Source organism: Artibeus jamaicensis, unplaced genomic scaffold, assembly GCF_021234435.1.
Source record: "Artibeus jamaicensis isolate MK-2021 breed Jamaican fruit bat unplaced genomic scaffold, CSHL_Jam_final contig_3201, whole genome shotgun sequence".
NCBI lineage: Eukaryota > Metazoa > Chordata > Mammalia > Chiroptera > Phyllostomidae > Artibeus > Artibeus jamaicensis.
Genome location: NW_026521754.1, coordinates 351,988 through 379,598, shown reverse-complemented (window position 1 = coordinate 379,598; position 27,611 = coordinate 351,988). Strand labels below are relative to the sequence as shown.

At 35.0% G+C, this 27,611-nt stretch overlaps 1 protein-coding gene and 1 non-coding gene across 3 annotated transcripts in view; both read left to right on the top strand.

Annotated features, from left to right (window-relative positions):
• The window catches only part of GOLM2 (golgi membrane protein 2), a 113,611-nt gene extending 86,223 nt beyond the window's left edge, over positions 1-27,388 (top strand). Inside the window, exons 9-10 of one of the 2 annotated variants that reach the window (XM_037151952.2) lie at positions 17,724-17,891; positions 25,284-27,388. In XM_037151952.2, coding sequence (XP_037007847.2) covers positions 17,724-17,891; positions 25,284-25,354 — 239 coding nt within the window. In that variant the 3' untranslated portion in view covers positions 25,355-27,388. The remainder of the gene's footprint in view (positions 1-17,723; positions 17,892-25,283) is intronic. The other variant, XM_037151961.2, reaches the window with a different exon arrangement.
• Positions 1,730-1,836, top strand: LOC119054370 (U6 spliceosomal RNA). Its single transcript, XR_005083505.2, has one exon. It is a non-coding gene; the product is annotated as a U6 spliceosomal RNA (small nuclear RNA).
• Positions 27,389-27,611: the final 223 nt, after the last annotated feature.

Here is a 27,611-nt window from a genome sequence, read left to right as displayed (position 1 = left end):
ACCCCCACACACTGAAAATTAGTCAGCAAACCAAAACTTTAAAACTATGAGAAATATTAATGCTAAGAGAGATAGCCAACATATCAAGAATTGAAACATGAAAATAATTTTATGTAACACTCTACTATAAATATGTTTAAGGGTGCTCAAAGAGATAGATAAAGGCATAACCTTCTCAAAAAAATTTAAGAAACAGGCAGGAATAAAAAACAGGAGATATAAAAATCATTTTTATACATTTTAGAGATGAGAGGAGATATACATTTTAGAGATGAGAGGAGATATACATTTTAGAGATGAGAAATACAATCATTGAAATAGAAAATCAGTGTCTGAGATGGTAGACCATGGACATAGTTGACTAAAGTGATTTGGAAGCTTGTATTGAGATATCAGAATATAGCACAGAGTGACAGAGACAGATGACAGATGGATTTAGAAGCAAATATATATCATATATATGACAGATGTTAAGAGAAACAGAATATGTATGTCTGATAGGAGTTTCAGGTAGAGAATGGAGGGAATAATCAATTCTTGAAAAGAATTTTGGAGTATTTAAAGAGCTCAGAATTTTCTACAATTGAAGAAAGACATTAGTTCTCAGATAAAATGTGCCTGCTGAGTGTCAAGTAGGATATATGAAGAAAATCTTTGCTTTTAAGCATTGTAAGAAAACATCAGAGTATCTAAAAATTAAGGAAAAAATGTAAATGATGCCAGAAAATACAGATTATTTCCAGGGACTGACAATTACATTCAAAGCAGACTTTTTATCAGCAAATCAAATGCCAAAAGATAAATGATTAATATCTTCACGTGATAATTAGAAAATAATTAACCAAAATAGAATCTTATGCCAGATAATGAAGAAAACAAGGGCAAAAGAAGACATACTCAGTTACAAAAGGCTGAGTTTACCTCTGATAGACCCTCAATGAAAGAAGGGTAAAGATTATTCTTTAGTAAAAAGAAAATTGAAGAGGGATAGTAACAGTGACAAAATAATGGGAACTCAAGTCGATCAAAGCCATTGGTAAATTTAATTTGTTAAAAAACTATTTTTGTGTTAAGACAGCAAAAACAATACCAAGTAATAATAAAAGGTAGGGTATTCAAAGATAAAATGAGAAGATTTGTGTCTTGTGTAGAAAGAGGACAGAAATACTGAATACTTTGAGATTTTGTTAGAAAAATTTATGAAGTAGCTGTATTTCAAATTTAAGGATAATCACTAAAATAATTGAAATACAATCTACTGCTTTCATCCAACAGTGGATAGAAGAGGACGAGAAGATAATATTGAAAGAAAGGAAGAAAAAACAAAGAAGGGAGTCTAAACAGTAGAATCAAAGAAATAAAGTATCAAATACTACAAAAAAACCCGTAAATATAAATAGATTAAAGTTATCTCTTTAAAAACAGACAGTAAAAGGGCACAAAAACTTAGCTATAGTACCTGGTATTTACAACTTAATCTTAAATACATACATGTAGAAAATGTAAAAATAAAAGAACTATAGAAGATATTTCTTACTTCTGGGTATATACCCAAAAGAATTGAAAACAGGTACTTGAATAGATATTTATATACTCATTAGTCATTACATCATTGTTTACAGTTGCCAAAGGTGGAAGCAGCCCAAGTATTTATCAACGAATGAATGCATAAACAAAATGTGGTACATGTGCACAATGGAATATTATTGACCCTTAAAAAGGAAGGAAAGTGCTTGCTTTGGCAGCATATATACTAAAATTGGAATGATACTGAGAAGATTAGCATGGTCCCTGCCCGAGGATGACATGCAAATTGATGAAGCATAACATATTTTTGAGCAAAAAAGAAGAGGCTCATGGACATGGACAACAGTGTGGTGATTGCTGGGTGGGGGAGTGTAAGGGTACTAAGTGGTAATGGAAAAAATACAATAAAGATTAAATAAAAGTAAATAGGAAGGGAATGTGGACATGCAGTACAACATAGAAGTTACTGTGCTAAGTGAAATAAACCAGTTATAAAAGGACAAATACTTTTAAGATTCCACTTATAGGAGGTACCTAGAGTAGTCAAATTCATAGAGACTAAAAGTAAGTGGTGGTTGCCAGGGGATTTGTGGGAAAGGAGAGTTATTATTTAATGAATACAGATTTCAATTTGGGAAGATGGAAAAGTTCTGGACATGGATGGTGGTGATTGCTGCACAGCAGTGCTAATGTATTTAATGCCACTGAACTATACACTTAAAAATGGTTAAGATGGACATTTTATGTAATGTGGAGTTCAGCATAATTTTTAAAAGATATTTCTTGGTGAAAATTAATTAAAACAAACCTGTTGTAAAGTATTAACAGATGAAAAATAGATTTTAAGTGAAAAAAGAAAAAATGAAAGGATAATCCCTAATAACAAGAGAGACTGTCTACTCTGAAGAGGAAATAATCATTGAAAAACATCTAGTAAATAGAGAAAAAAAACTGACACAATGTCAAGAAGTAATTGACAACTACATGATTAATGTGAAATATTTTAATATACTTCATTTATAAAAAGCCAAGACTATATAAACTTTGAGGCAAAAATTATCAAGTTTATTCAAGTATATAAATGTCTATACATCCTTAATAAAGAGAAAACATTTTTCAGGTACGTATGGAATAATTTCATAAATTGGCATGATACTAGGTCACAGGTAATCTTAGTAAATTTCAAGCAATTTATATCATGAACATTGTTTTAAAACTTCTACATTATAAACTTAAAAAATTCAATCCTCAATAACTTATTGGGAGGGATTTCTAATGGGCATTTCAAAATTTACAGACTGAACAATAATATAAATACCACACATATATATCAAAATGTGAAGGATACCTCTGAAGTAGTAATTATAGTTAAGTTTATAACTTTGAAAGCACTAAGAAAAATATCTAAAAATCAAATGAGTTGAATTCAACTAAAAAATAGTAGTAGTAATAATAGAAGTGGTGGTAGTAGTTGTACTACTGCTGCTAATGATGGCAATACTAAGAATAGCTAACATTAGAGTAGTTAATATGTACCAGTTGCTGTTCTAAACTGTATATAGAAACTCATAACAAACCCATGTGTAAGTACTATCATTATTCCCATTTCACAGATTGGAAACAGACCCTAGAACATTTCATGACAGTTCCAAGAGTACTTAGCTAGTAAATAGCCGAGTTGAGATTAGGTCTCAGATAATCTGGCTTTAGAGAAAAAGAATCACCTAAAGAATGTAGAGGGGAGCCCTGGCTGGTGTGACTCAGTGGTTGAGTGCTGGTCTGGGAATCAAAGGGTCATCAGTTTGATTCCCACTCTAGGGCACATGCCTGGGTTGCAACCCAGGTCCCCAGTAGGGAGTATGCAAGAGGCAACCACACACATTGACGTTTCTCTCCCTTCCTTTCCCTCTCTAAAAAGTAAATAAGTAAAATCTTTTTAAAAAATAAAATAGTTCATATCTCTAAAAGAGAATGTATAGGGAAGAAAAAATTAAAGACAAGGACAGTCATAAGTGAAATGGAAGATAAAGAATAATTAGATAGGAGCAAAAACAAAACCCAGATAAACAGACCTCTAGTAATAGTAATGAAGAAAAATAAAAAAGATAAATAGTATTCAGAACAACAAAGAAAGTATAACTTAAATCACAAGAAAATATTACCTAAAACTTCGACAATAAATTTGAAAACTTAAATCAAATGTATAATTTTCTATAAAGTTATTAATTACCAAAATTGGCTCCAGAAAATTTGGAAACCCGAATAAACCAATAACCATAAAGTTCAATAGGTAATCAAAAGTCTGACTATACCCCAAAAGACACACTGCTAAAAGTAATAACAGAAGTTGGCTAGATTACTGAGTTGAGGATCACTACATGAAACTGATAATAATGTTGACAAAAACCAAAAATTGATTCTTTGAAGAGTAAAAATAAGAACCGTAGTACAGATCAAGACAGAGATGGCACAAATTACCAATATCAAGAATAAAAAGAGAGAGCGTTACTGTAGATCATACAGATAACAATATTAGAGGTTATTAAATGTGGTATTATGAATTAATGCCAAAATAATTGGAAATTTAGAATAAATTAACAATATCCTAAGAAAACACCATTATACAAGAATTATGGAAAATCTGAATAGTTCCATGTGTATTTAAGATATTGAATCTGTAATTTAAAACCTTCTCTTAATGAAATTTTCATGCCTAAATGATTTTGTTGCTGAATTCTCCCAAACGTTTAAGGAAGAAATACAACCAATTTAATATAAACTCTGCCAAAGAATAGAAAAGGAAGAAACACTCCTACCTCATTTTACGAAGTCAGCATAAGTTGGATAGCAACACTAAGAATGTTATGAGGAAGGAAAATTACATTACAGTTCCTCTTAATAAAGAATAAAATATTTAGCAAATCAAATGTACAGATACATAAATATGATACACATGATGACTGTGTTAGATTTATTCTCAAATGCAAGGTTATTTAATATTTGAAAAGCAGTCTATGTAATTCACCACCTTAGCTAAATATATGAGGAAAATCAAATAGTAATCTTTGTAGATGCAAACAATTGAGGAAATTTAGTGCGTATTCATGATAATCAACAAACTAAACTGGAATTACAAGGAAAATCTTTCAGTCTGATAAAGAGTATCTGCAAGAATCCAGGGACTTCTGGCCAACATGGAGGCATAGGTAGATACCCTTTGCCACCTTAAACAGCCAAAAGAAGGACAACTTTAAAAACAAAAAATTATCAGACATGCCAGAAAATTGAACTGTATGAAAGTCTGACAACCAAGAAGTTAAGAAAAAACATTCATCCAGATCAGTAGGATGGGAGGAGACGGGCAGCCAGGGTGGAGAGGACTCGCAGCAAGGCAGCAGCTGGAAGACTGGGGCGGGTGAGGTGGTGGTTGGTGAACCAGTGTTCCCACATTTGCGTCCAGATAAACCAGGAGGAACAACGGGGAATCCAGTCAGGCCATGCATCCTAGGGTTCCAGAGCAGGGAAATAAAGCCTCAAAACCTCTGACTAAAAAAAAACTGGTGGGGGTTGAGGTGGCAGGAGAAACTCCAAGCCTCACAGGAGAGTTCATTGGAGAGACCCACAAGGTCCTAGAATGTACATAAAACCACCCACTTGGGAATCAGCACTGGAAGGGCCCAATATGCTAATGGGTATGGGAGGAAGGGACTGAAAGTTGCTGAGAGCTGAGCAAGTGGCATTGTTCCCTCTGGGACCCCTCCCCCAATACAGTGAGACAACACAGTGACTTGGGTTACCCTACCCTTGTAAATACGTAAGCCCTGCCCCTTACTATGTAACAGGTGGCCAAGACAAAAAAAAAATATGGCCCAAATGAAAGAACAGATCAAAACCAGAAAAAAAAGAACTAAGTGAAGAGGAGACAGCCAACCTGCCAGATGCAGATTTCAAAATACTGGTAATCAGATGCTCACAAAAATGATTGAGTATGGTTGCAAAACAGAGGAAGGCTATGAAAACTGATATACGGGAAAATGTACAGGGAACCAACAGCAAAGGAAACCAGGACTGAAATCAATGATTTGGAGAAGGAAGAAACGTTCAAGCAGAACAGAAGGAAGAAATAAGAATTCAGAAAAAACTAGGAAAGGCATAGGAAGCTCCAGGACAACTTTAAACTTTCCAACATCCAAGTTGTAGGGGTGCCTGAAAGAGAACAACAGCAAGAAATTGAAAACTTATTTAACAAATAATAAAGGAAAACTTACCCAATCTGGTGAAGGAGATAGACTTCCAGGAAGTTCAGGAAGCTCAGAGTCCCAAAGAAGTTGGACTCAAGGAAGCACACACCAAGGCACATCATATTTATATTACTCAAGATTAAAGATGAGGAGAGAATCTTAAAAGCAGCTAGAGAAAAAGGAGACAGTTACCTACAAAGGAGTTCCCATAGGACTATCAGGTGATTTCTCAAAAACTTTGCAGGCAAGAAGGGGCTAGAAAGAAGTACCCGAAGTCATGAAAGGCAAGGACCTACATCCAAGATTACTCTGTCCAGCAAAGCTATCATTTAGAATGGAAGGGCAGATAAAGTCCTTCCCAGATAAGGTCAAGTTAAAGGAGTTTCTCATCACCAAGCCCTTAATATATGAAATGTTAAAGGGACTTACCTAAGAAAAAGGAAGAAAAACAAAACTGTGAACAGTAAAATGACAACAAACTCACAACTATCAACAACCAAATCTAAAAAACAAAAACAAGCAAGTGAAGCAAACCACTAGAACAGGAACAGAATCACACAAATGGAGGCCACGTGGAGGGTTATCAGTGGGGAGGGGGTGAGGGAGAATGGAGTAACAGGTAAAAGGAATAAGAGGCATAAATGGTAGGTTCAAAATAGAATGGGGGAGGCTAAGAATAGTATGGGAAATTGAGAAACCAAAGAACTTATATGTATGACCCATGGACATGAACTAAGGTGGGGGAATGCTAGTGGGAGGGTGGGTACAGGGCAGAGAGGAATAAAGGGGAGAAAAAAATAGAACTGTAATAGCATGATCAATAAAATATATTTTTTAAAAAAGAGTATTCTTTAAAAAAAGAATCCTGAAACAGTTATCATACTCAAAGACAAACTATCAGAAGTTTTCTCCCTGAAATCCAGATGACTAGGATAACCACCACCATCACTTTTATTTTTCTTTCTACTGTAAGTTCTAGTGAGTGAAATAAAGTGCAAGAAAAGGAAATAAACAGTATAGATATTGGAAAGGAAGAAATAAAACTAAAAAGTTGATATTATTTGCAGACATGACTTTGTATATAGACAATTTAAAATAATCAACAAACTTAAGTGTATTTAGCAAAGTTATTAGGTACGAGGTTAATATAAAAATTAGTTGTATTTTATATGTCACCAACCAAATATAAAGTTAAATTTTAAAATAGAAAATATATTTAATAATATAAAATACATCAGTTCCTTAAAAAAAATTGTACAAAATAGTCACAAGAACCTCCATAAACTACATAATATAGACAGAAATTAGATACATGAATAAATTCACGTTCATAGATTAGAAGGCTTAGTATTTTATAGGTGTTAATTCTTGTCAGATTGATCTAGAATATACTTTTTTAAATTATATTTTATTGATTATTCTATTACAGTTGTCTGGATTTTTCCTCCTTTGACCACTTCCACCCAACTCAGCCCACTCCCTCAGGCAATCCCCACACCATTGTTCATATCCGTGGCTCATTTGTAGATTCTTTGGCTACTCCATTTCCTATAGTGTATTTTGTATCCCCATGGCTACTCTGTAACTACCTATTTGTACTTCTTAATCCCCTTACTTCTTTACCCATTCCCTTTTACCCCCCTGCCATCTGGCAAACATAAAAACACTCTCTGTTTCCATGACTGTCTTTGTTCTCCTTGTTTGCTTAGTTTGTGTTTTAGAGTCAATTGTTGATAGATACATATTTGTTGCCATTTAATTATTCATGGTTTTGATCATCTTTTTCTTAAATAAATCCCTGTAACATTTCATATAATAATGGTTTGGTGATGATGAACTCCTTTAGTTTTTTTCTCATCTGGGAAACTCTTTATCTGACCTTTGATTCTGAATGATAGTTTAGCTGGGTAGAGTAATGTTGGCTGCACATCCCTGCTTTTCATGACTGTGAATATTTCTTGCTAGTCCCTTCTAGCCTGCACAGTTCTTTTGAGAAATAAGCTAACAGTCTTATGTGAATTCCCCTGTAGAAAACTAACTGCTTTTCTCTTGCTGCTTTTAAGATTTTCTCTTTATCTTTAACTTTTGGCCTTTTAATTATGATATATCTTAGAGTGGGCCTCTTAGCATCCATCTTGTTTGGGACTTTCTGTGCTTCCTGGACTTGCATGTCTATTTCATTCACCAAATTAGGGCTTTTCTTTTATTATTTTTTCAAATAGATATTCAATTTCTTGCTCTTTCTCTTCCCCTTCTGGCACCCATAAGATGTGAACACTGGATTGCTTGAAGTTGTCCCAGAAGCTGCTTACACCGACTCTCTTTTTTTAATTTTGTTTTCTTCTTGTTCTGATTTGTTGCTTTTTGCTTCCTTATGTTCCAAATCATTGATTTCATTCTTGCCTTCACCATTCTACTGTTGTTTCCCTGTAAATTGTTTTTTATTTAAATTTGTGTAACCTTTGTTTGTGACTGGATCTTTTCCAGTGTTTTGAACTCTGCATCTGATAGATTGCTTATCTCTTTTCTTTACCTCTTTTTCTGGAGTTTTGATCTGTTCTTCCATTTGGGCTATGTTTCTTTGTTTCTGTGTTTTGGCAGCCTCCCTGTGTTTGTTTCTATGTACTGGGTAAAGCTGCACTGACTCTGTGTCTTGGTAGGGTGGTCAAATGGACTAGGTATCCTGTAGGGTCCTTTGGCATAGACTCCCCTATCACTGAAGCTGGGTACTTGAGGTGTGTTCTTCATGGGACTGAGTGTACCCTCCACTTGTAGCTGAACCTTGATTGCTGTTAGAAGGTCAGTGGGAGGGATTTACCTAGGCCAGTTAGCTACAAGAACTAGATGAGACCACTGACCACCAACCTCTGCCTTCCATGGCAGATCAGCTATTCTGGGGCAGGGTGGTAGTGCTCTGATGTGGTCTGTAGTTATCTGCTGGGTATGCAGGCTCTGGGGTTTCTTGGGTGGTCCAGTTCAAGGTCAGCCTCCACCTCTGTTTTTCCTGGGGCCACCCTGCCTTAGCTATAAAGCAATCTGAAATGTCTGCTACCTGTGCTGGGCTTGGAGGTTCCCAGGAGAAGCCAAACTGTGAATCAAGGCTAGTTACTCTACTGCTGGGCCTGTAGGCCCTTAGCAAGAGGTGATGGAGCTTGGGGCTCACTGAGGCTGTCTGTCCCTTGTTTGAGAGAACTTAGGAAAGTTTGAAGCATGAGCCAAGACCAGTCATTCAAACAGAAAAGCAGGTTAGGTGGACCCATAAGTTGGGTGAGGCAGAGTCTCTGGGGATCTCCAGGGGCGGGCAAACAGTGTTAGCCAGGTTGATGGAGTCTCAGATATGGCACCAGTCCTGCCAGCTCTGTGGCTCTATGTGGTAAGGGTCCAGAAAAGGGACAACTGCCTGTCTTTCTGCCTGGAGGAAGAAGCCTGCCTCTAAGCTCTTGCCTTGATGCCAAACACTTCACTTTGTCTCTGTATGGCACTGGTGGTTTTCAAGCTGCTACCTTGATGCTGGAGGTCAGAGGAGTGAGTCTGATTAAGTCTGTGTGTGTGTTCTTGATGAGGAACTGCTTGGGACTCCAGAAGTTTCCCCCTCTGACTCTATCCCTGCTAGTTTTTGCAGCCAGAAGTTTTGGAGACTTACCTTCCTGGCACTGGAACCCTGGGCTGTAGGTCCTGGTGTGGGGCTGGCACTCCTCACTCCCAGTCTAGATGGATGTGGTTTCTTTAATGCCATAGTTGTCAGACTTCTATTAAACTAAATTTCTGACAGTTCTGAGTGATGATGGTTATGTATTTTAGTTGTAAGTTTGATGTGGTTTTGTGAGGAGGCGAGCCATGTTTACCTATGCTGCCATCTTGGAAGACTCCTGATACAGAATTTCAATGCTTATCCCATTATAATTCCAGCAGCATTTTGTGGGGGGTGGGATTTTGAGGAACTGACTCTAAAATTTGTATGGAAATGCAAAGAACTAAGAATAGCCAAGACAGTGTATAAGAAGAACAAAAATTAGCAATTACACTGCTAGATATCAAAGCTTTTAAAATTCTTATTGAAAAAGTAACTAAGACAATATGATATTGGCACAAAATAGACAGATGGACCAATGGGACTGAATATAGAATTCAGAAACTGGTGATGCATTTATGTACACTTGGTTTATGAAAAAGTTAGTAGTGTAGTTCAATGGGGGAAATCATAGTCTTTTCAATAAATAGCATGGGGTCAGTTGAATAGCAAAATGGAAAAATATTAACCTTACTCCCCTACCTCACACAATACACATAATTAAATTCAAGATAGATTTCAGATTTAAAATTGAAAACAAATAGAACTTCTATAAGAAAACAATATCTTCATGATGAGGATTAAGCAAAGATTTCTTAAACCAGATATCAGATCAGATCCCCTCCCTGCCTAAAAAAGTTAACCATAAGTGGGAAAAAATGATAAATTGGATTTTATGAAGAATTTTTTTTAAACAAAAGGTTAATTAGAACCTAATATGTACCTACAAGTACTCTAATGAGAATGGAGAAATCATGGTATATACTGTGTATACAATGGAATTGTATGTAGAAGTTAAAATGAATGAACAAGGCCACATTTATCAACATAGATAAGTCTCAAAAACAATGTGGAAGGAATAAAGCAAGTTGTAGAGTAGATACAAGATGATGCTGTGTCGGCAGTTTCAAGACCACCTTCAGGCTTGATGATTCAGTAGAAGGGCTCATAGGATCCAAAAGAGCTGTTGTACTCACAGTTACAGTTTAATACAGTGAAAAGACACAGATTAAAATCAGGAAATGGAAAAGACTTGGGCAAGTTCCAGGAGAAACCAGACACTAGCTTTCAGAGTTCCCTCCAGTGGAGTTGCATGGAGATATGCTAAATATTCCCTGTAAAGATGTGTGACAATACATGTGAAGTATTGCCAACCAGGGAAGCTCATCTGATCCTTGGTGTCCACGGCTTTTATTGGGGGTCAGTCATGTAGTATCCCCATGTAGTCACTCAGTGCTCAAATGACTGAGCTCAGCTAACCAGTCTTTAGCCTTCCCCTTGTCCACCTAGCAAAAACAAATCTTCACCATAAATCACTTTGTTAAGATAAATTTATTCAGTCAAACTGGTATACCATGGCCCAAAACCTCAGTCTTACAAAGTCACCTATCAGGCAGAAGGACTCAAGTTATCTGCCAGGATCCAGCCCAGGGCCAATTTTGAAAACATACATTTCTTTGGAATTTACAGGGTTTGAGCAACCCAGGCATGTTGAATTAAACTTTTTCCTGCACAGATGCTGTAAGTTCAAAAGCCTGTCAATCACTACAATTTATTAATGAATACATAAACCTTCATGGAGATGCTTAACAACCAATTTAAGATAGAAGTTATCTTTGGGATAGGAGGAGAATGCTAAGGAGACATACCCAGGGAACTTTAATTGTATCTGTAATGTTTTATTTATTTGAATAAATAGTATGGCAAAAAATTCTGAACAATGTGGCCAAAAAGTTAAAACTTTTGTGAAATATTTGAAGAAATGGTTTGTTCCATTCTTCAATGTGTTAGAATATTGTCTTAAGAAGACATTTTTCTTGATATGGATTCAGAAAGGCAATAAATCAAGCTCAGCATACAAGAATTTGTTAATTACATTTTTGCCTTATTTATTCTGAATGTTAAAGAATATTTAACACTGAAGTTGAAGTGGAATGTCTGAATATTTAGATTAATGTAGAATATTTAGATTAATATTTAGAATGAACTTAGATTAATGTAGTTGCCATAAATATGTGATGCATGCCTGGTATTATCCCAAAATTAGCAAATTACTTTCCACCTCAGGCCCTTTATCCTATGCTAGTGCTGCAGATAGTCCAGTAAATGTGGTGTAAAATAAAAGGGAGAGGGGAGAGGCAAAGGAGAAATGTATTTGACCTTGAAACAATTGAATTGTGTGTTTTCCTTCCCTTTTTTCCTCTCATAGAATTAGTCTTAAGGAAAAAAATGACACAAAGGCAATTTGTGTATTATATCAAAAAGCAGAAAGAGAAGTTGAACCTCTTTGCACTGGGAATGGGGATGATCAAATTGTTCAGATGGTGTTAGCTGTAATTTCTAGCTACCATGCTTCTTTCACTTCCTATGTTTCTCTTTATTTTCTGTAAGTCCAGTAAATTAACCGATTCCTTCCTGTGCCTATTACATGGAGGTCTCATACCCTGAAATGCAAAATAAGTATGGTATTTTGGCCCCAAAATATTCCTGATAATGAAATCAAAGTAAACAGTTCAAACTCCAGTCAGTAGCTTTCCCTACATACTGTTTTGTGAGGAAAGTACAGTAACATTTCTGTCACAATTTGTTCACCCTCCTCCCCTCCCAGCACTTATGAGTCTATCTCATGTCTCAACAGATTAAGTTTTCATATGTAATGGACCCTTAGGGGTACTTGAAAATAGTCCAAACTGTAGGTGTTAAATTGAACAGTGCAGGAGTCAGTTGAATGTGTTCATTGCCAAATGAATGGTACAAAGTAGATACTATCAGTAGATGAAGACTACAAAAAGGGGTTGCCTCCTTAGAGTAAAATTTCCTTTTTTTTCTCTCTCTAGAGTTATTATAACCAAGTCAGATTGATTCTTTTTGTTTATAATAGTGGCAATATATTAAAAGAATTACATGAACAATACAACCCGTTTTTCAATAGGATAGTTGAGAAATTGAAACCCATTAATGGACCTTGAGCTAATGTAGAAAAAAAAAATTTATAGTCCTGGCTGGTGTTGCTCAGTGGATTGAGCGTGGGCTGTGAACCAAAGGGTCACTGGTTCAATTCCCAGTCAGGACAGATGCCTGGGGTGTGGGCTAGGTGCCCAGTGGGGGCCACGTGAGAGGCAACCACATTGATGTTTCTCTCCCTCTCTTTCCCCTCTCCCTTTCCCCTCTCTCTAAAAATAAATAAATAAAACCTTAAAAAATAATTTATCTTGCTTTGGCTTATAGTACAGAATTACAATATACCATTTAGTTATCTTGACTCAAATGCCCTTTTGTGACTGAGAATATTCTAGGTATTTGCCATTGTCCTTTCTACTGTTTTTTGAAGTTTACAGTCTGATATTTAATATGTTTTTTTAAAACATTTTTTAAACCCAAATAATTTTTTTAAAAGATTTATTTATTTATCTTTAGAGAGGAAGGGAAGGAGATAGGGAGAGAAATATCAATGTATGGTTGCCTCTTGTGCGTCTCCTGCTGGGAACTGGCCTGCAACCCAGGCATGTGCCCTGGTTGGGAATCGAACTGCGATCCTCTGATTCACAGGCCCATGCTCAATCCACTGAACTACACCAGCCAGGCTGATACTTAATATGTTTTAAAGAATATGTGTCATTCTGTATAAGGTTCTATTATGTTGTTTAAAATATATGAACAGTCTTATGATTTGTTTTTCCAACTTGATACTGCCTGAAGACTGAATAGCTAGTGTATATGTTGCTTCTTTGTGTTTTCACATTTCAACTGCTGAGATAAAGCTATCTTGTTGATAGTCTCTTAATCATTTCAACCAGCCATCAGGGTGAAAATAATATTCAAGTACAGAATTGAATCTTGCTACAATATAAGGAAATTTGGCTATCCAAATTGAATATGATTACTGTATTACTTCCCCATTTGGGCACAGCTTTAACACTGTGGTTAATAAGAGACAGAACTGAATTTTAAATCTTTAAATAGGTAAAATTCTTCAGAGACAAAGTCTGATATTAAATTCCTGTTGAAACATATCACAGATTTGTACCATCATGTAGTAACTTTGCTTCCTTTTTCCTTTCTGAAATAACAGTTTTTCCCCAGGATCATTTCTTTGACTTATAGCAAATTTTTTTGTAGATATTTATTTCCAGGGAGAAAGTATGTTCTCATTGTGTAACCTAGTATCATTATATTTATGAGTCTTAAATCTACACATCTAACCCTCACTTCACACCTAGTCTAGTTCTATATATGTATCTATCATTTTCATGTGGATATCTTACTGTAACTCTAACCTCAGTATACCAAAACAACATTTACTTTCCCATACATTCCCAATTACTCCACTTTGGGTCAGGCACCATTATTTTTAGTTTCCAGGCTAGGATTATAGAAACATTCTTTGACTCTTCCTGTACCATTGTGCCATGTATTCATTCAGTTTGTTATTTGTAAATGTATTTGATTTACCTGTACCTAACAATTTTTCTGATAGCTTCCTAGTCTAAGTCCTATAGCTTTGTACCTGACTAGACCCTGGAGATGCTGTGGAACATAAGGCAAATTAGGTTCCTGATCTCAATTTAAAACAAATCATTACAACTGCCTATTGCCTCCCATGTGAAGTTCAAACTTCCTCTATCAAATAGAAACCAAGTCTCCACATTCAGATATCTCTTTCTAAATTATTGTGTTATAGCACACATAGCATCACTTTCTACTTACTTGTTTACATGTTTGTCTCTCTTACTACTCCAAATTACTGGAGATGGAGATAATAAGTGTATTTTTGTATCATAGTGCATAGCACATTTTCTGTCACATCAGTGAATCTTTGTTGGATAGATGGATGAAAAGCATAGTAGATACTGGGTTGGCCAAAAATTCCATTTTTTTCATAAAATAAAGCCTTTTTTATTATTAAAATCAGTAATAATTTTACTGATTTGGGTATTTTCATTATGTTGGCTGTCTCCTGCATGGTATAACATTGACTGTTCTCAATTAATGTCTTGATTTGATTACTATCAACTACAACTGGCCTACCCAACCTTGGAGCATCATCTAGAGAGAAATCTCCTGCATGAAACTTCACAAACCACTTTTGACACATTTAGTCAGTCACAGCACCTTCTCCACACACTTCACAAATCTTTTCTTTGTGTTTCAGTTGCATTTTTACCCTCCTTGAAATAATACACCAAAAACGTTGCCAATCTTCTTCTGTCTTATATTTAAGTGGCTACACAAAAATTCAACTTTGATAAGTTTTTAAAATGCATGCTGATATGACAGCTGTCACAATACAATCTAACAAAATTGTGACATTAAAGACAACTACATGCTACTAGAGCCATCTTACAGATTAAAACAAAGGTTTTTGTCCAACCTAATACTTCTATATATTTCATCATTCCTTCTAACTGTGGTCTTGCCTAGTAGATATAGGAGGCCTTTTTGTTTATCTATTTATTTATTTATTAAATATTGATTTTAGAAAAAAGGAGGGAGGATGAGGGGAGCGTAGAGAGAAACGTTGATTTATTCCACTTACTTATGCATTCATTGGTTGCTTCTTGTATGTGTCCTGACTGGAGATCAAACCTGCCATTCTTTATATTCTTCTTTACATTTTCTAATGTAAATAGTCAAATGAATCTCTTTACTGTTTACTAAATACTCCATCTTCATTCTTATTCTTTGAATGTTTCTTACCTTCTCTGTCATGGTCCCATATATATGCCTCTTTTTTGAAATATCTTCTAGCTGTAATTCACACTAATTTCTCCATTGTGTGACTTCTTCTTTGCAAATATTGCCTGACAGTTATATAATTTACAGTTTGTTATATTGATCAGCATTATGCATTTTTATTTATACTGTCAAACCCATTCACTGCTTAATGTGCAGTTTGTCTGTTATCCACAACTTGACTGACAATGTTGTCTGGTTGGCACTTTTTCTCCCTTATTGTTTATAAGGGTTAGCTCTTTCTACAAAGATGAAAATTCTGTATATAAGATAGCACAGATTACTATTTTACAAAGGATAGTTATATGGTCATCCATTCTTACTACTGATTTTCTAACTGTTGCTGAGTATCACTGTAATTGTAGTATTAAAATTTTATAACTAAATTCAGGGTAGTCAGATTATCAAATATTTAACAAGAGACTCTGTATATTGTTCTGTTGGAATATTATAATAGGTACAGATGGACCATCTCTTTGGTTAATATACCATGTCTGATAATATTTTGCAGTAACTTTTTTCATAACTGATAAAAATTGAGAATGTTTCTTGGAGAAAATAGTATACTTTGAGCAACTCTCTTGTTAACTACAATAATATGTCTGTATATTTAAAACAGCAGTTTCACATTGCATAAAGATAATTTAACTGCTCCAGGCGTTTTGCCCATAGCAAATTTACATATTAAGAAAAAGAAAATACAGATTTCTATAAACCTCTCTTTTACTTTCTTACATTGGCATGATTTACTTTATCATTAAGGAAAGAGATAATAAAAGCCACCAAAGTTTTTGTTTTTGTGTTGCTGTCATTAGATAGGGTGTTCTCACAAATAGCTTACTTATTCTTTTTTTTAAGATGTTATTTATTTATTTTTAGAGAAGTGAGGGGAGAGAGAAGGAGAAGGAGAGAAACATCAATGTGTGGTTGGTTCCCTCTCAAGCATGCCCTAACAGGGACCTGGCCTGCAACCCAGGCATGTGCCCCTCACTGGGAATCGAACCAGTGACCCTTTAGTTCATAGTCTGCGCTCAGTCCACTGAGGCACACCAATCAGGGCTGTTTACCTATTCTTGTTACTGTTTTTTCTTTTAACTCTTGTATATTCATTTATTTATTTTTTATCAAGTTTTCCATTTATTTATTTATTACATATACTCTTATTCTAGAATATAGATTTGAGATGACCTTGTTTTTTTTTTTTTCTTTTTTTTTTACTGGCCACACCACCCAGCTTTAAAAGTTTTTTGTGTAAATGTTTTTTAACTTTTCCTGATTAACTCATCACTCAGCAACTAGAAATATATTGGCCTGATGATGTGGTGAGGCATCTGTGGAATTAACTGGTACCTCTATATTTTTCATTTGTACTTAACTTTGCTTTCCAAGCAAAGGAAGTTATTTTTTCCCTGAATATCTCATTGCAAAAAATTTTACAATATAATTCCCAAAATTTTAGTCCTATTAAAGAAGATTTTTATAATTTTTTAAAAATCTTAAATTCTTACACCATGAGGAATTTAATGTCATATTTTAGGGATTGGGATACAATTTGCTTTATGTTACTTAAATTTAATGTCAAAGTAGAGTTTAACATGTGTTTGTGAGTCAGATTGTAGTTTGCCTAACTTTTATTTTTAATACTTGGTTGTCTGTAGCTCTTCTTGATTTCTAGTTGTTATTAATGTGTATAATATGACAGCTTCATGTAGGTCAACTTTCTTAAGTATCCTCTACCACTGACTTTTAAATATCTGGTTTAGAGACTGGGAAAGAATAAATCAGAATTACTTGGGTTGTTTTTCAAAAAATATACCATTAAGGATTCTAATAGTTTACTCTCTGCCATTATTCCTTGGAAACCAATTCATGGTTATGGTGAAACACTGGTACTGAAGGAACTTTTAAGGTAGTTCTCAGGTGTGTCAGTTTTTCTTAGTATCATGAAAGAAACTAGCCTGCATAGTATTTATTTGGTGTTATATTTTAAATTTTATCAGAATTATTCATGGAAAGTGGTATATCATAAAGCAATAAATGACTACATTTATTCAAGTATATATAATATTTAGTAATAAAAGTATTCTTGCCCATAAAGTGTTAAATTAGGCAAATACTTGCATCAGAGAAATTGTTGATTAGGAAAACAATACTGAATATGGTGCCCTTTTTAAAAGTAAAACATTAATACTTTTAAGTAGAAAGTACTAAAATTAACACAACAGAGAAATTCTTAAATAAAAGTTATTTTCTGTCTTCATTCTTATTTTCTTTTTTCTTTAATAACCTTAACAAAATATATCTTTTATTATAAGCATTGTCCTGAAAATGGCCAGGTTTCACTTGTTTACTTTCTGATCTGCCTTCAGTACAGATTCCTTCTTTTTCTTCTCTCTCTTTACTCTGGAATTAATCCTCTACCTACTTCACAGGCCGTTTCTTTGATGAGAATGAATCCCCTGTTGATCCGCAGCATGGCTCTAAACTGGCGGATTATAATGGGGATGATGGTAACGTAGGTGAGTATGAGGCAGACAAGCAGGCTGAGCTGGCTTACAATGAGGAAGAAGATGGTGATGGTGGAGAGGAAGACGTCCAAGGTGAGCGTGGGCCTGGTCTCCATGCTGTAACCATGAAACCCACCATTCCAATTTGGTTGAATTTGTGTAGAATTTTCCTGCTTATTAGCACCAGTATGGTCTTAATGCAAATAGGTTTGATGCGGTTTTTCAATTTTGTTTTGAAAACCATTTTATGGTATTGGCATTAGTAGATTTGTAGATAAATTATTTTAATTTTTTATTTTTAGTTATATGTGTTATTGATATAGTTTGAAACTCAGAATCTTGAAAAGTTTTAGAATTAAATTGTTTTAAATGGCTCTTGTCTTTGCGTAAGGCAAATTTATTCCCAGAAAATAATTCTTTTCCAATTTCTCATCTGAAAGCATTTCAATTATTCTAGATACAAATATTCACCAGACAGCCATTTTGTTATCAGGGAAACCACAAAAGGAATAGTCAGGAGATGAGATTATTTCACTGCTGATTCAGCATAGAAAGAGCTGGTTTTGAAATTTTTTCTGAGGCTTAAAATTTATATTTAATAGTCAATTTGTGAAGATTTGTCTGTTTTATGTTTAATACACAGATTCAACGTATTTTCCTTGTTAACTGTGTTACTTCTGAGCTTTTAACCTAGAATCTACCTGTGTGCATGCAGCCCTACCCATCCATGCATATCAGAGTATGTTGCTTTATTGCAAGTTTTAGGACTGTTTTCTCTCTACTTACATCATTTAGTACTAATGGAGGTTTTTTCCCCTATAAAACTTGATTTTAAAGTTAATACATATATTTTAGATTTTATATTATGCATGAAGTATTTTTTAATGTAACCTGTTTTGATTTACTCTTTAGCTCTTTTTAAAGTAATTAAATTTTATTTAGGTTCATGACAAGAATTGTTTTTATAAAACTCAGAAGAAAACAGTTGTCCTAGAATACTACATATTTAATAGAAAAAGGGAAACCAAAGACTCTGACTTCCACCTAGGCATTGCTTTGATAGCCCATTCTAGTTTTGGGAGAATGGTCATTTGGAATAGGAAGAGATTAATAACTGTTAGGAGTTATTTAAAGATACATTAAATGAAAACTTCTCAACACTTTTTGGGTACTTTTGAATAAATTATACTCTCCTTTTCTATACTCTCATTCATCTTCATAAATTGCACCATTTTTTTCTTATTGCTTTTGTGACTTGTTTGGATTACATTTACTTGCAGTTATTTGTAATGTTGCTTTAAGGCCTTTTCTTACATTTATATCATATCACCAGTTAGAATTTAAGCTCTTGGAGTACAGGAACTTTTATTTATTTTGCTTACTGTTGGGTTTGTATCCTTTTCTGCCTTTATATCCCTCCCCACCACCCATAGGGCCCTCAGTAAATGTTGTTAAGTGCTATTTTTTCCCTTTCTCGTTGAATTTTTATTCTTGTAACTGTGACTAGGGTAATAACCCTTTAACTTCTGATCTCATAAGCTTGCTTGGTTTATGCTTTAAGCATCTCTAGTTTTCTTTCAGGAGGGCTTCTATCATCTCAGATAATTTTGAGGTTTCCTATAGTTAATTTCAACAATAATTAAAAATCATTTTATATTTTGGCTATCTTAAAGGTGATGACCTTTATTACAGAACTTTAGTTTAATATTTTTATGGCTTTTATCCATAGCAGATACATTTATTTTCAGTGCCTTCTCTCTCTCTCTTTTGGGGACCCTTCTCCCTCACCTACTCTCAGTTCTCATTGCCACTTTCCACAGTAGGCCCTCAGAACCCTCATGCTGCCCTGCTTTAACTTTCACAAGAAAATTAATTTATTGATTCATTAATTCATTGATTCAAGAAATATAAGGAAATGACCTAGGATGATATCCTTAGTGAAGTAGGGAAGAAATTGGTAAATTTTTGGTTTCTCCATTTGCAAGTGAATCTTACTTGAGCTGGGGTTTGCCATTTAACATTTTTATCTCATTTTGGGGTTCACTAAATGATAGCAGCATAGGGGAGGGCAGCTACCAAGGGGACTCCCTTATCATAGAGAACAGGAAGATGCAAAAACATCAGCTCCAGCAACTAAAGAGGGATAGAATAAATTTGGGTGAAATGACTAAAAAGAAATACTGAAGACCCAAGTAATTTTAAACATGTTTTCATATTTCAAAATGTTTCATGTTTAAATTTTTTTCTTTAAAAATTATTGTTCAAGTACAGTTGTCTCCATTTTCACCCCACAACACCCCCCCACCCCACCCATCCCCGCCTTCCACCTTGAAGCCTAAGCCAAAGCCCCCTTTGGCTTTGTCCATGTGTCCTTTATACATGTTCCTTGATGGCCCTACTCTATTATCCCTCTCCCCCTCCTCTCTGGTAAAATTTTTAGGTAGAGTATTAACTGTTCAAAAAGTAGGGAGGGGAAATTATGGTTATTCTCTCGTTAAGTTTGAATATTTGGAATTTAAAGCATTTCTTCATAGCTTCAGTGTAAGAATAATGGTTCAGTTTCCAGGCCAGTTTGCACTTGTAGCAAAAGCAGGCAGTAGAGTGGAAAAATACATTAGCCTGACAATTGGGAGATCAACTGTGTGTTGCTTTTCAAGTCACTTAAACTCTCTGGGCCAAAATTTCTTCATCTGTAATGTGAGAGTATTGAACTAGTGTTCTCAGTGGTAAAATTCTGTGGTTATTACACTCACAGTGGCATCATTATATATAACACAAGTATTATGGGGAAATGTATTTCAGATTTCAGCAACCCAGGAAAGAAAATAGAAACTACTCCAGCCATTGAGATTCTGCAGCCAGAGTTATCTGCTCTCTCTGGTATTAGGAGTTTTTTCCTCAGGGTGTTGTGTACCTGAGATTAGAGATTCCAGTGTAGGACTAAGACTCTGGCTTCAGCTAAAGATAATTTGGCTTTGGTCTCCAAAACTCTGGATTATGAAATGGGGGTTTGGGCAGCATCTCTGCCATCAGAAGCTAAAGGATTCCAGCTTTAACTCTGATGCCTGTTGATCATTTGGTTCGGCACTATCTACAGTGTTTTCTTGTAGAATTAAGTAAAGCCTAATGTTTCTGTGTTTACAATCCTGCTTTACAATCCTGGTTTCCTGAAACATCCTAAAATAAATATATTTACATTGGTATAAAAAATGTTTTCCTGGCTTCTTAAAGAAAATTGTGGAAAGACTGCACATATGATGATGTATCTTTTAATTTATTCTTCATTGTAATAAGGAGATGTATATTTATAAATTCCCTGTATTCTTTAATCTCATAGAGGTTCCAGGTTTGTTTAATAGGATATGAAATGCATATTACTGAGTATATCTATGGAAGGAAGCTTAGCATAGTGCTTAAGTGCCTGATTCTAAGCCAGGACTGCCTGGATTTGAATTCCAGCAGTTCCACTTACTATTTCTGTCACCTGTGAATTATATAACCTCTAGGCCTCAATTTCCTCATCTGTGATATAGGGATAAATACAGTTACCTAATTTAACAGTTATGTGGATTATATGATTTAAATATTTGTTCAGCATTTACAACACAGTCTTTCGCACTGTAACACTATTACAAGTTTTTGTTGAATAAAATAATTTAAAAAGTAAAAGCAAATCTAGAACTTTTTGTCTGGGTTGCCTGCTTTATAGGATAATGGCATTTTGGATTGTGGATTAATTTGTATGTTTTAATGCAACCTCACTGCTTGGTAGAACTTGCATCATGGCAGTGGTCCTTTCTTGACCTCAGAGGTAATTTAGGAATTATTAATACATTATTAATATCTTTATATAATATTTCTTTAATAGTCATGTTGTGAACTATTTACAGATATTACTACTTTGTAAAGTGAAATAAATTAGTTCATATAATTATATTTAATGGTTATTCTATATCGATTTGATTAGCTAATTTCATCCCACTTTAACAGATAAGTTGTTAGTAGAAAGTTGAATTCTGGTTAGAATAGCCACACTGAAAAGGGACTCAGTTGTTTAGAGTGTTTTCCACTGTTTAGAGGGTTTTCCATGTGCCAAGGTTGTGGGTGAGATCCCTGGTCAGAGCACATACAAGAAGCAACCAGTGAATGCATAAATAAGTGGAACAACAAATCGATGTTTTCTCTCTCTCCCTTCTTCTCTCTTTACAATTAAAAAAAGATATGAGATCAGGTTGTTAGAATATAATGTAAAACAGTTTTCTGCAATTTTAAATGAGAATTTCTATAAGTTAAACAGGAAAGTTATTGAAAGGAAAGAGAAAGTTTGTCATTTTTATGAAAAAATGTAAAGAAGACATAAACACATCATTATGAAAAGTTAATGCATAAAACATACTCCACATGGGTACTGAATCTACAACCTAGGCATGTGCCCTGACCAGGAATTGAACCATCGACCTTTCACTTTGTGGATGATGCCCAACTGAATCACACCAGCCAGGTTGAAAGGTCATTTTTCAAGACTTGGGGAACCAAAAGATGTCATTTTTAAAAGCCATATACTAAAAAGGGAACCTCTTGGGCTCTGATTGAAATACTTTTCGTTCTTATTCTAACATTTTAATATTCTGAGCAATCTTATTTCAAAACCTGTAGTTTATAGTAAAATCAGAAAAGAAGGGTTACTATTGTCAGATAAACTGACAGTGAAGTGACAGGTGATACCCATGAAGGACCCAGAAAAACCTGTGAATAGCCAAATAAGTCAAAACTCCAAAGCAAGACTTCCGCCAAGATGGAGGCGTAGGGGAAGCACTGCACCTTCTCACACAACCAAATTTAAAAACAACAAAGTTTTAGCAATAAAAACACAGCCAAACCACAGAAAATGGAACTGCATGGAAGTCTGACAACAACGAACCCTTCAGCCAAACCGGTAAGAGAGGCAGAGCCAGCAGCAGAGCGGGGTCGGGCAGGAAAGATCCACCGGACCGACCTGGGCGCACAACCCAGGTGCGCCAGCAGCCGAGGGCAAATCCCAGGTGTGGAGAAGTGGACGGATCCACTGACGGTGCCAGGCAGTGGACCCACTGAGTGCAGACTGTGGTCACACATTCGAGTGCAGATAAACCAGTGAAGGAACTAGCGGTGGTGAGACGGACCACGCAGGTCCCAGGGCGGGAAGTGGCAGAGGGAACCTCCATTGTCCCTCTCTGACCCCACCCTCACACACAGCGTCACAAACCAGAGACCTGGGTGGCCCCGCCCTGGTGAACACCAAAGGTGCCCCTCCTCATACATAACAAGCACAAACAGATCAAAACATGGCTCAAGAACAACTCAAAGCCCCAGAGCTCATAACTCTAAGCAACCAAAAAATAGCCAGACTTTCAGATGCACAGTTCAAAACTGGTGATCAGGATGCTCACAGAACTGGTTGATTTTAGTCACAAATTACAGGAACATATGAAGGCTAAACTAATTGAAATGAAGGGAAATGCACAGCAAACCAATAGCAATGGAAAGGAAACTGGGACTCAAATCAAAGGAGTGGACTAGAAGGAGGGAAAAAATGACCAAACAAAAGGATGAAGAAACAACAATTCAAAAAAATGAGAGGCTTAGGAACCTTCAGAACATCTTTAAACGTTCCAACATCCAAATTATAGGGGTACCAGAAGGGGAAGAGGAACAGCCACAAGTGGAACACTTATTTGAACAAATAATAAAGGAGAACTTCCCAATCTGGCAAAGGCAGTAGACTTCCAGGAAATCCAGGAAGCTCAGAGAGTCCCAAAGAAGTTGGACCCAACAAGGAACACACCAAGGCACATCATCATTACATTAGCCAAGATTAAAATGGAGAGAATCTTAGAAGCAGCAAGAGATAAGGGGACAGTCACCTACAAAGGATTTCCCATCAGACTGTCAGCAGATTTCTCAAAAGGGACCTTACAGGCAAGAAGGGGCTGGAAAGAGGTATTCCAAGTCATGAAATCCAAAGACCTACATCCAAGATTGCTCTATCCAGCAAAGCTTTCATTTAGAATGGAAGGGCAGATAAAGTGCTTCTCAGATAAGATCAAATTCAAGGAGTTCATCATCACCAAGCCCTTATTATATGAAATGTTAAAGGGACTTACCTAAGAAAAAGAAGATAAAAAAGATGAACAGTGAAAGGACAGCAAACTCACAGTTATTAAGAACCACACCTAAAACAAAAGCAAACTGAGAGGACAGCTAAATCAGTAGCAGAACCATAGAAATGAAGATCACATGGAGGGTTAGCAACAGGAGAGTGGGAGAAGGAGAAGGCCGGAGAAGGTACAGAAATTAAGTAGCATAGACGGTAGGTAGAAAATAGATAGGGGGAGGGCAAGAATAGTATGGGAAATATAGAATCTAAAGAACTTGAGACACATGGTCATAAACTAAAGGGTGGGATGGTGGGGGAGGAGGTGTGCAGGATGGAGAGGAATGAAGGGGGAAATAGAACAACTGTAATAGCATAATTAATAAAATATATTAAACAAAATAAAAAATAAAAAGGTAAAAAAAACCTCCAAAGCACTGGACAGAGTTGCTTGATATAGCTACTCGAAGTGACTTTGTGGACTTACTGTCTAACAATATGATACAATTAATTTTTCTTTTTGGTAGAGCAAAGGTTAAGTTTTGGGTTGTATACTCTCCTTAGGAAGTTAACTGGTAAGCTCTTCAGAGAGAAACAAAGAAATTCACTAAAATGTTAAATGTTGAGATTATGAGTTACTTTTACTTTCTTTTTTAAAAGATTTTATTTATTTTTAGAAAGCATGGAAGGGAGAAAAACATCAACATGTGGTTGCCTCTTGAGCTCCCCCTAGTGGAGACCTGGTCTGCACCCCAGGCATGTGCCCTGACTGGGAATCAAACCAGCAACCCTTTGGTTCACAGGCCCATACTCAATCCACTGAGCTATACTATACCAGCCAGGCTGAGTTATTTTTATTTTCTAAATTTTACCTGATGACTATGGATTAATTTTATAATTAGAAAAAAATTAGTTTTTAGAGGCATGAAAATATATACAGAATGGTTTCTACCCAAGTTTTAATTAAAAGGACTGAACTTAATCTATATAGAGATAATATATAAACAGATCAACTCCTCAGTGTTTGTGGGTTCCTAAAGTTTTCCTGGCTGTATTTGTCTAGCTTCCTCCCTCCTTCTCCTCCTTCTTTCCTTCCTTCCTTCCTTCCATCCATCCATCATTAAAAGATTTGCTAAAATTAAGTAATCTTAATTTTCCAAAATAGGTACAGACTTTTTGCTCTTTAGCCAAGCAACTGAGAAATGGAACACTATTTGCTGAAGGTGTAAAATAATGAGAAAAAAACTACCTTAAAAAAGAGAAAACTACCAGAGAAAAGAGACATTTTTAAATTGTATTTTTGCAATGATTTTAATAACAATATTCTTGATACATAATTATTTCCCTTTCAGATGATGAAGAACGAGAACTTCAAATGGATCCTGGAGATTATGGAAAGCAACATTTAAATGATGTTCTTTAAGTCCTAAAGAAAAACTTCAGAAAACCTAAAGTGCTGTAAAATGGAATCATTTCTACTTTGTCTTTTTTGACTTTTGTTGTAAAGATCAGTTGTATCAGTTGTAAAGATACATGAGATAGATTTAAGGAAAAAATTTAATGAAGGAATGTACCCATGTACATATATATAAACTTTTTCATACTGTATTAGTAAAGCAGAGACCTTTTTGGATGAGCCAAAAAAAAAATTCAGCAAAACTGGAGTCTTTGCATTTAAAGCATACTAATGTATGTTTTACATTTTATTGAGCCCAATTCTTTACACAAATGGACACATAGGAAAAAATGGTTGTACTGTTTATAAGTTGCACACAGGATAACCACAGTGAGAACAGTTACTCAGCTGACAAACTTTTTGTATACTAATATATTCTTGTTAGCCCAACAGGTGTTCTGTTCTGTCATCCCTTATCTCATGTTCTTCCAGGAATTATACCTAGAATCATAGTTAGATAAAAAAGGGAACCTGGAAACCAAACACTGGGCAGCATGTGTGCAAAATCACTTCTCTACTCCTTTTATTTTACATGAGTGTGGATGTGTTTCTGCAGGTAAGCTGGCAGCTGAGGCCTGATGAAAGTTGAAATAACCTGCAAAGATATAATATTTATGAGTTATACCTTAGTTCATGAAATTGTGAAATGCATGATTGACAATATATTTTCAGTTTTTATTTTTCTCACATAATACCAGTACTGTTTAACTATAAGCAGTACTGGCTAAAATTTTTATATTTTCAGAGTTCAAGTTGGTGAATATATTCATGATTTAAATGCCAGATTCTGAAAGAGTCTAAATCAACTTTGAAATGAATCTGCAATCAGTATTTCAAAGCTCCTCTGGTACTTTTAATGATATAATTTGACGAGACTTTTTCAGAATTACTAAGTAAGGAGATTTAACAGATTTTTATTAATGGACAGATAAATAGAAGTACAGTGAGGTCTACAGCCATTTTATTAAAATAGCTTAAAAGTTTGTAATAAAGATGAAGAATCTTTGTAATTACCTAAATGTTAGTTAAGAACCCATAAACCTCATATTTGCTAGTTTTACAAAATTATTTTAAATGCTTTGTCTTTTTTGACACTTTTCAGTAGAATACGTAAGCTAGATAGATAATTCTTGTTTTCTGAGTTAAAGTACTTTAAACCTAACGCCCACCCCCAAAATAAAAGGTTTTGATTGTAAGGAGTAACTTAAGGTTGCTAACTCTGTGTTTCAGAAGGGCTACTGGTAATTGCACATAAACATGAAATGCTCTCACCCCTCCACCACCCCCATACTCAGGTCCTAGTCAAAATTCAAATTTTAGAGATTTTGTAAAGGTTTTTCACTTATTGGAGGTACAAAAATTATTAGACTTTAGTTTAGAAATTATTAAGCAACCAGGAAAAGATAAAGTGATTTACTAAAATTGTTTTTTCTACCATATCAAAGTATGGAATTCATGCCTTTGCTATGAGTAGAGTCAGGCTTATAAATGAATAGGTGTGATAATTCACAGAATTTTTAAAAATGGAGTTAAAGGGAATTAACGTATACCTGATGGGCATTAGGCTGGGATGGTAAATCTAAAATATAGTAATAGTTTATGTTTAATACTATAAAATCTTTGCAAATGAAAACCATGAAATTTCCTGCCTTAGTTCTTTTGTCATAAAAACAATCACTTGGTTATATGGTAGCTGTTACTTACACAGCCAAATTTCTTCAGTTAGCCGTCTAGACATTTTATAAACTGAGAAATCTTGGACCAATTGATAATATTTCCAACTGTATTAACATTTTAATGCTGTAAGATATTATGTGAATCTCTTAAAATTCTGACATTCTACAGTCTGTATTAGACATGCTGGTTTTGTAATGTTTTACTCTGCCTTAAAATTTAGGTTTTTAAATGTATTTTTGCCCTGAATTAAGTGTTAATTTGATGAAAACTCTGCTTTTGAAATCATCACTTTCTGGGTTCTAATAAATTAAAAATTAAACTTGCTTACTATTTTGCTGATTCTAATAACACACACATCACACTTATGCAAATAGTTACACTTTAATGTTAAAATTTGAGTAAATTTAGAATTTATTTTAAGCTAAGCTAAACTAGAAAGGCAGGAATTTTTATACCAGGCTATTTACTATAGTGCTGGTTTTTATTCAACAAACATTAAACACTTCCTATGTGCCTACATTGTTCTAGGGAGTAAGACTGTGCAATG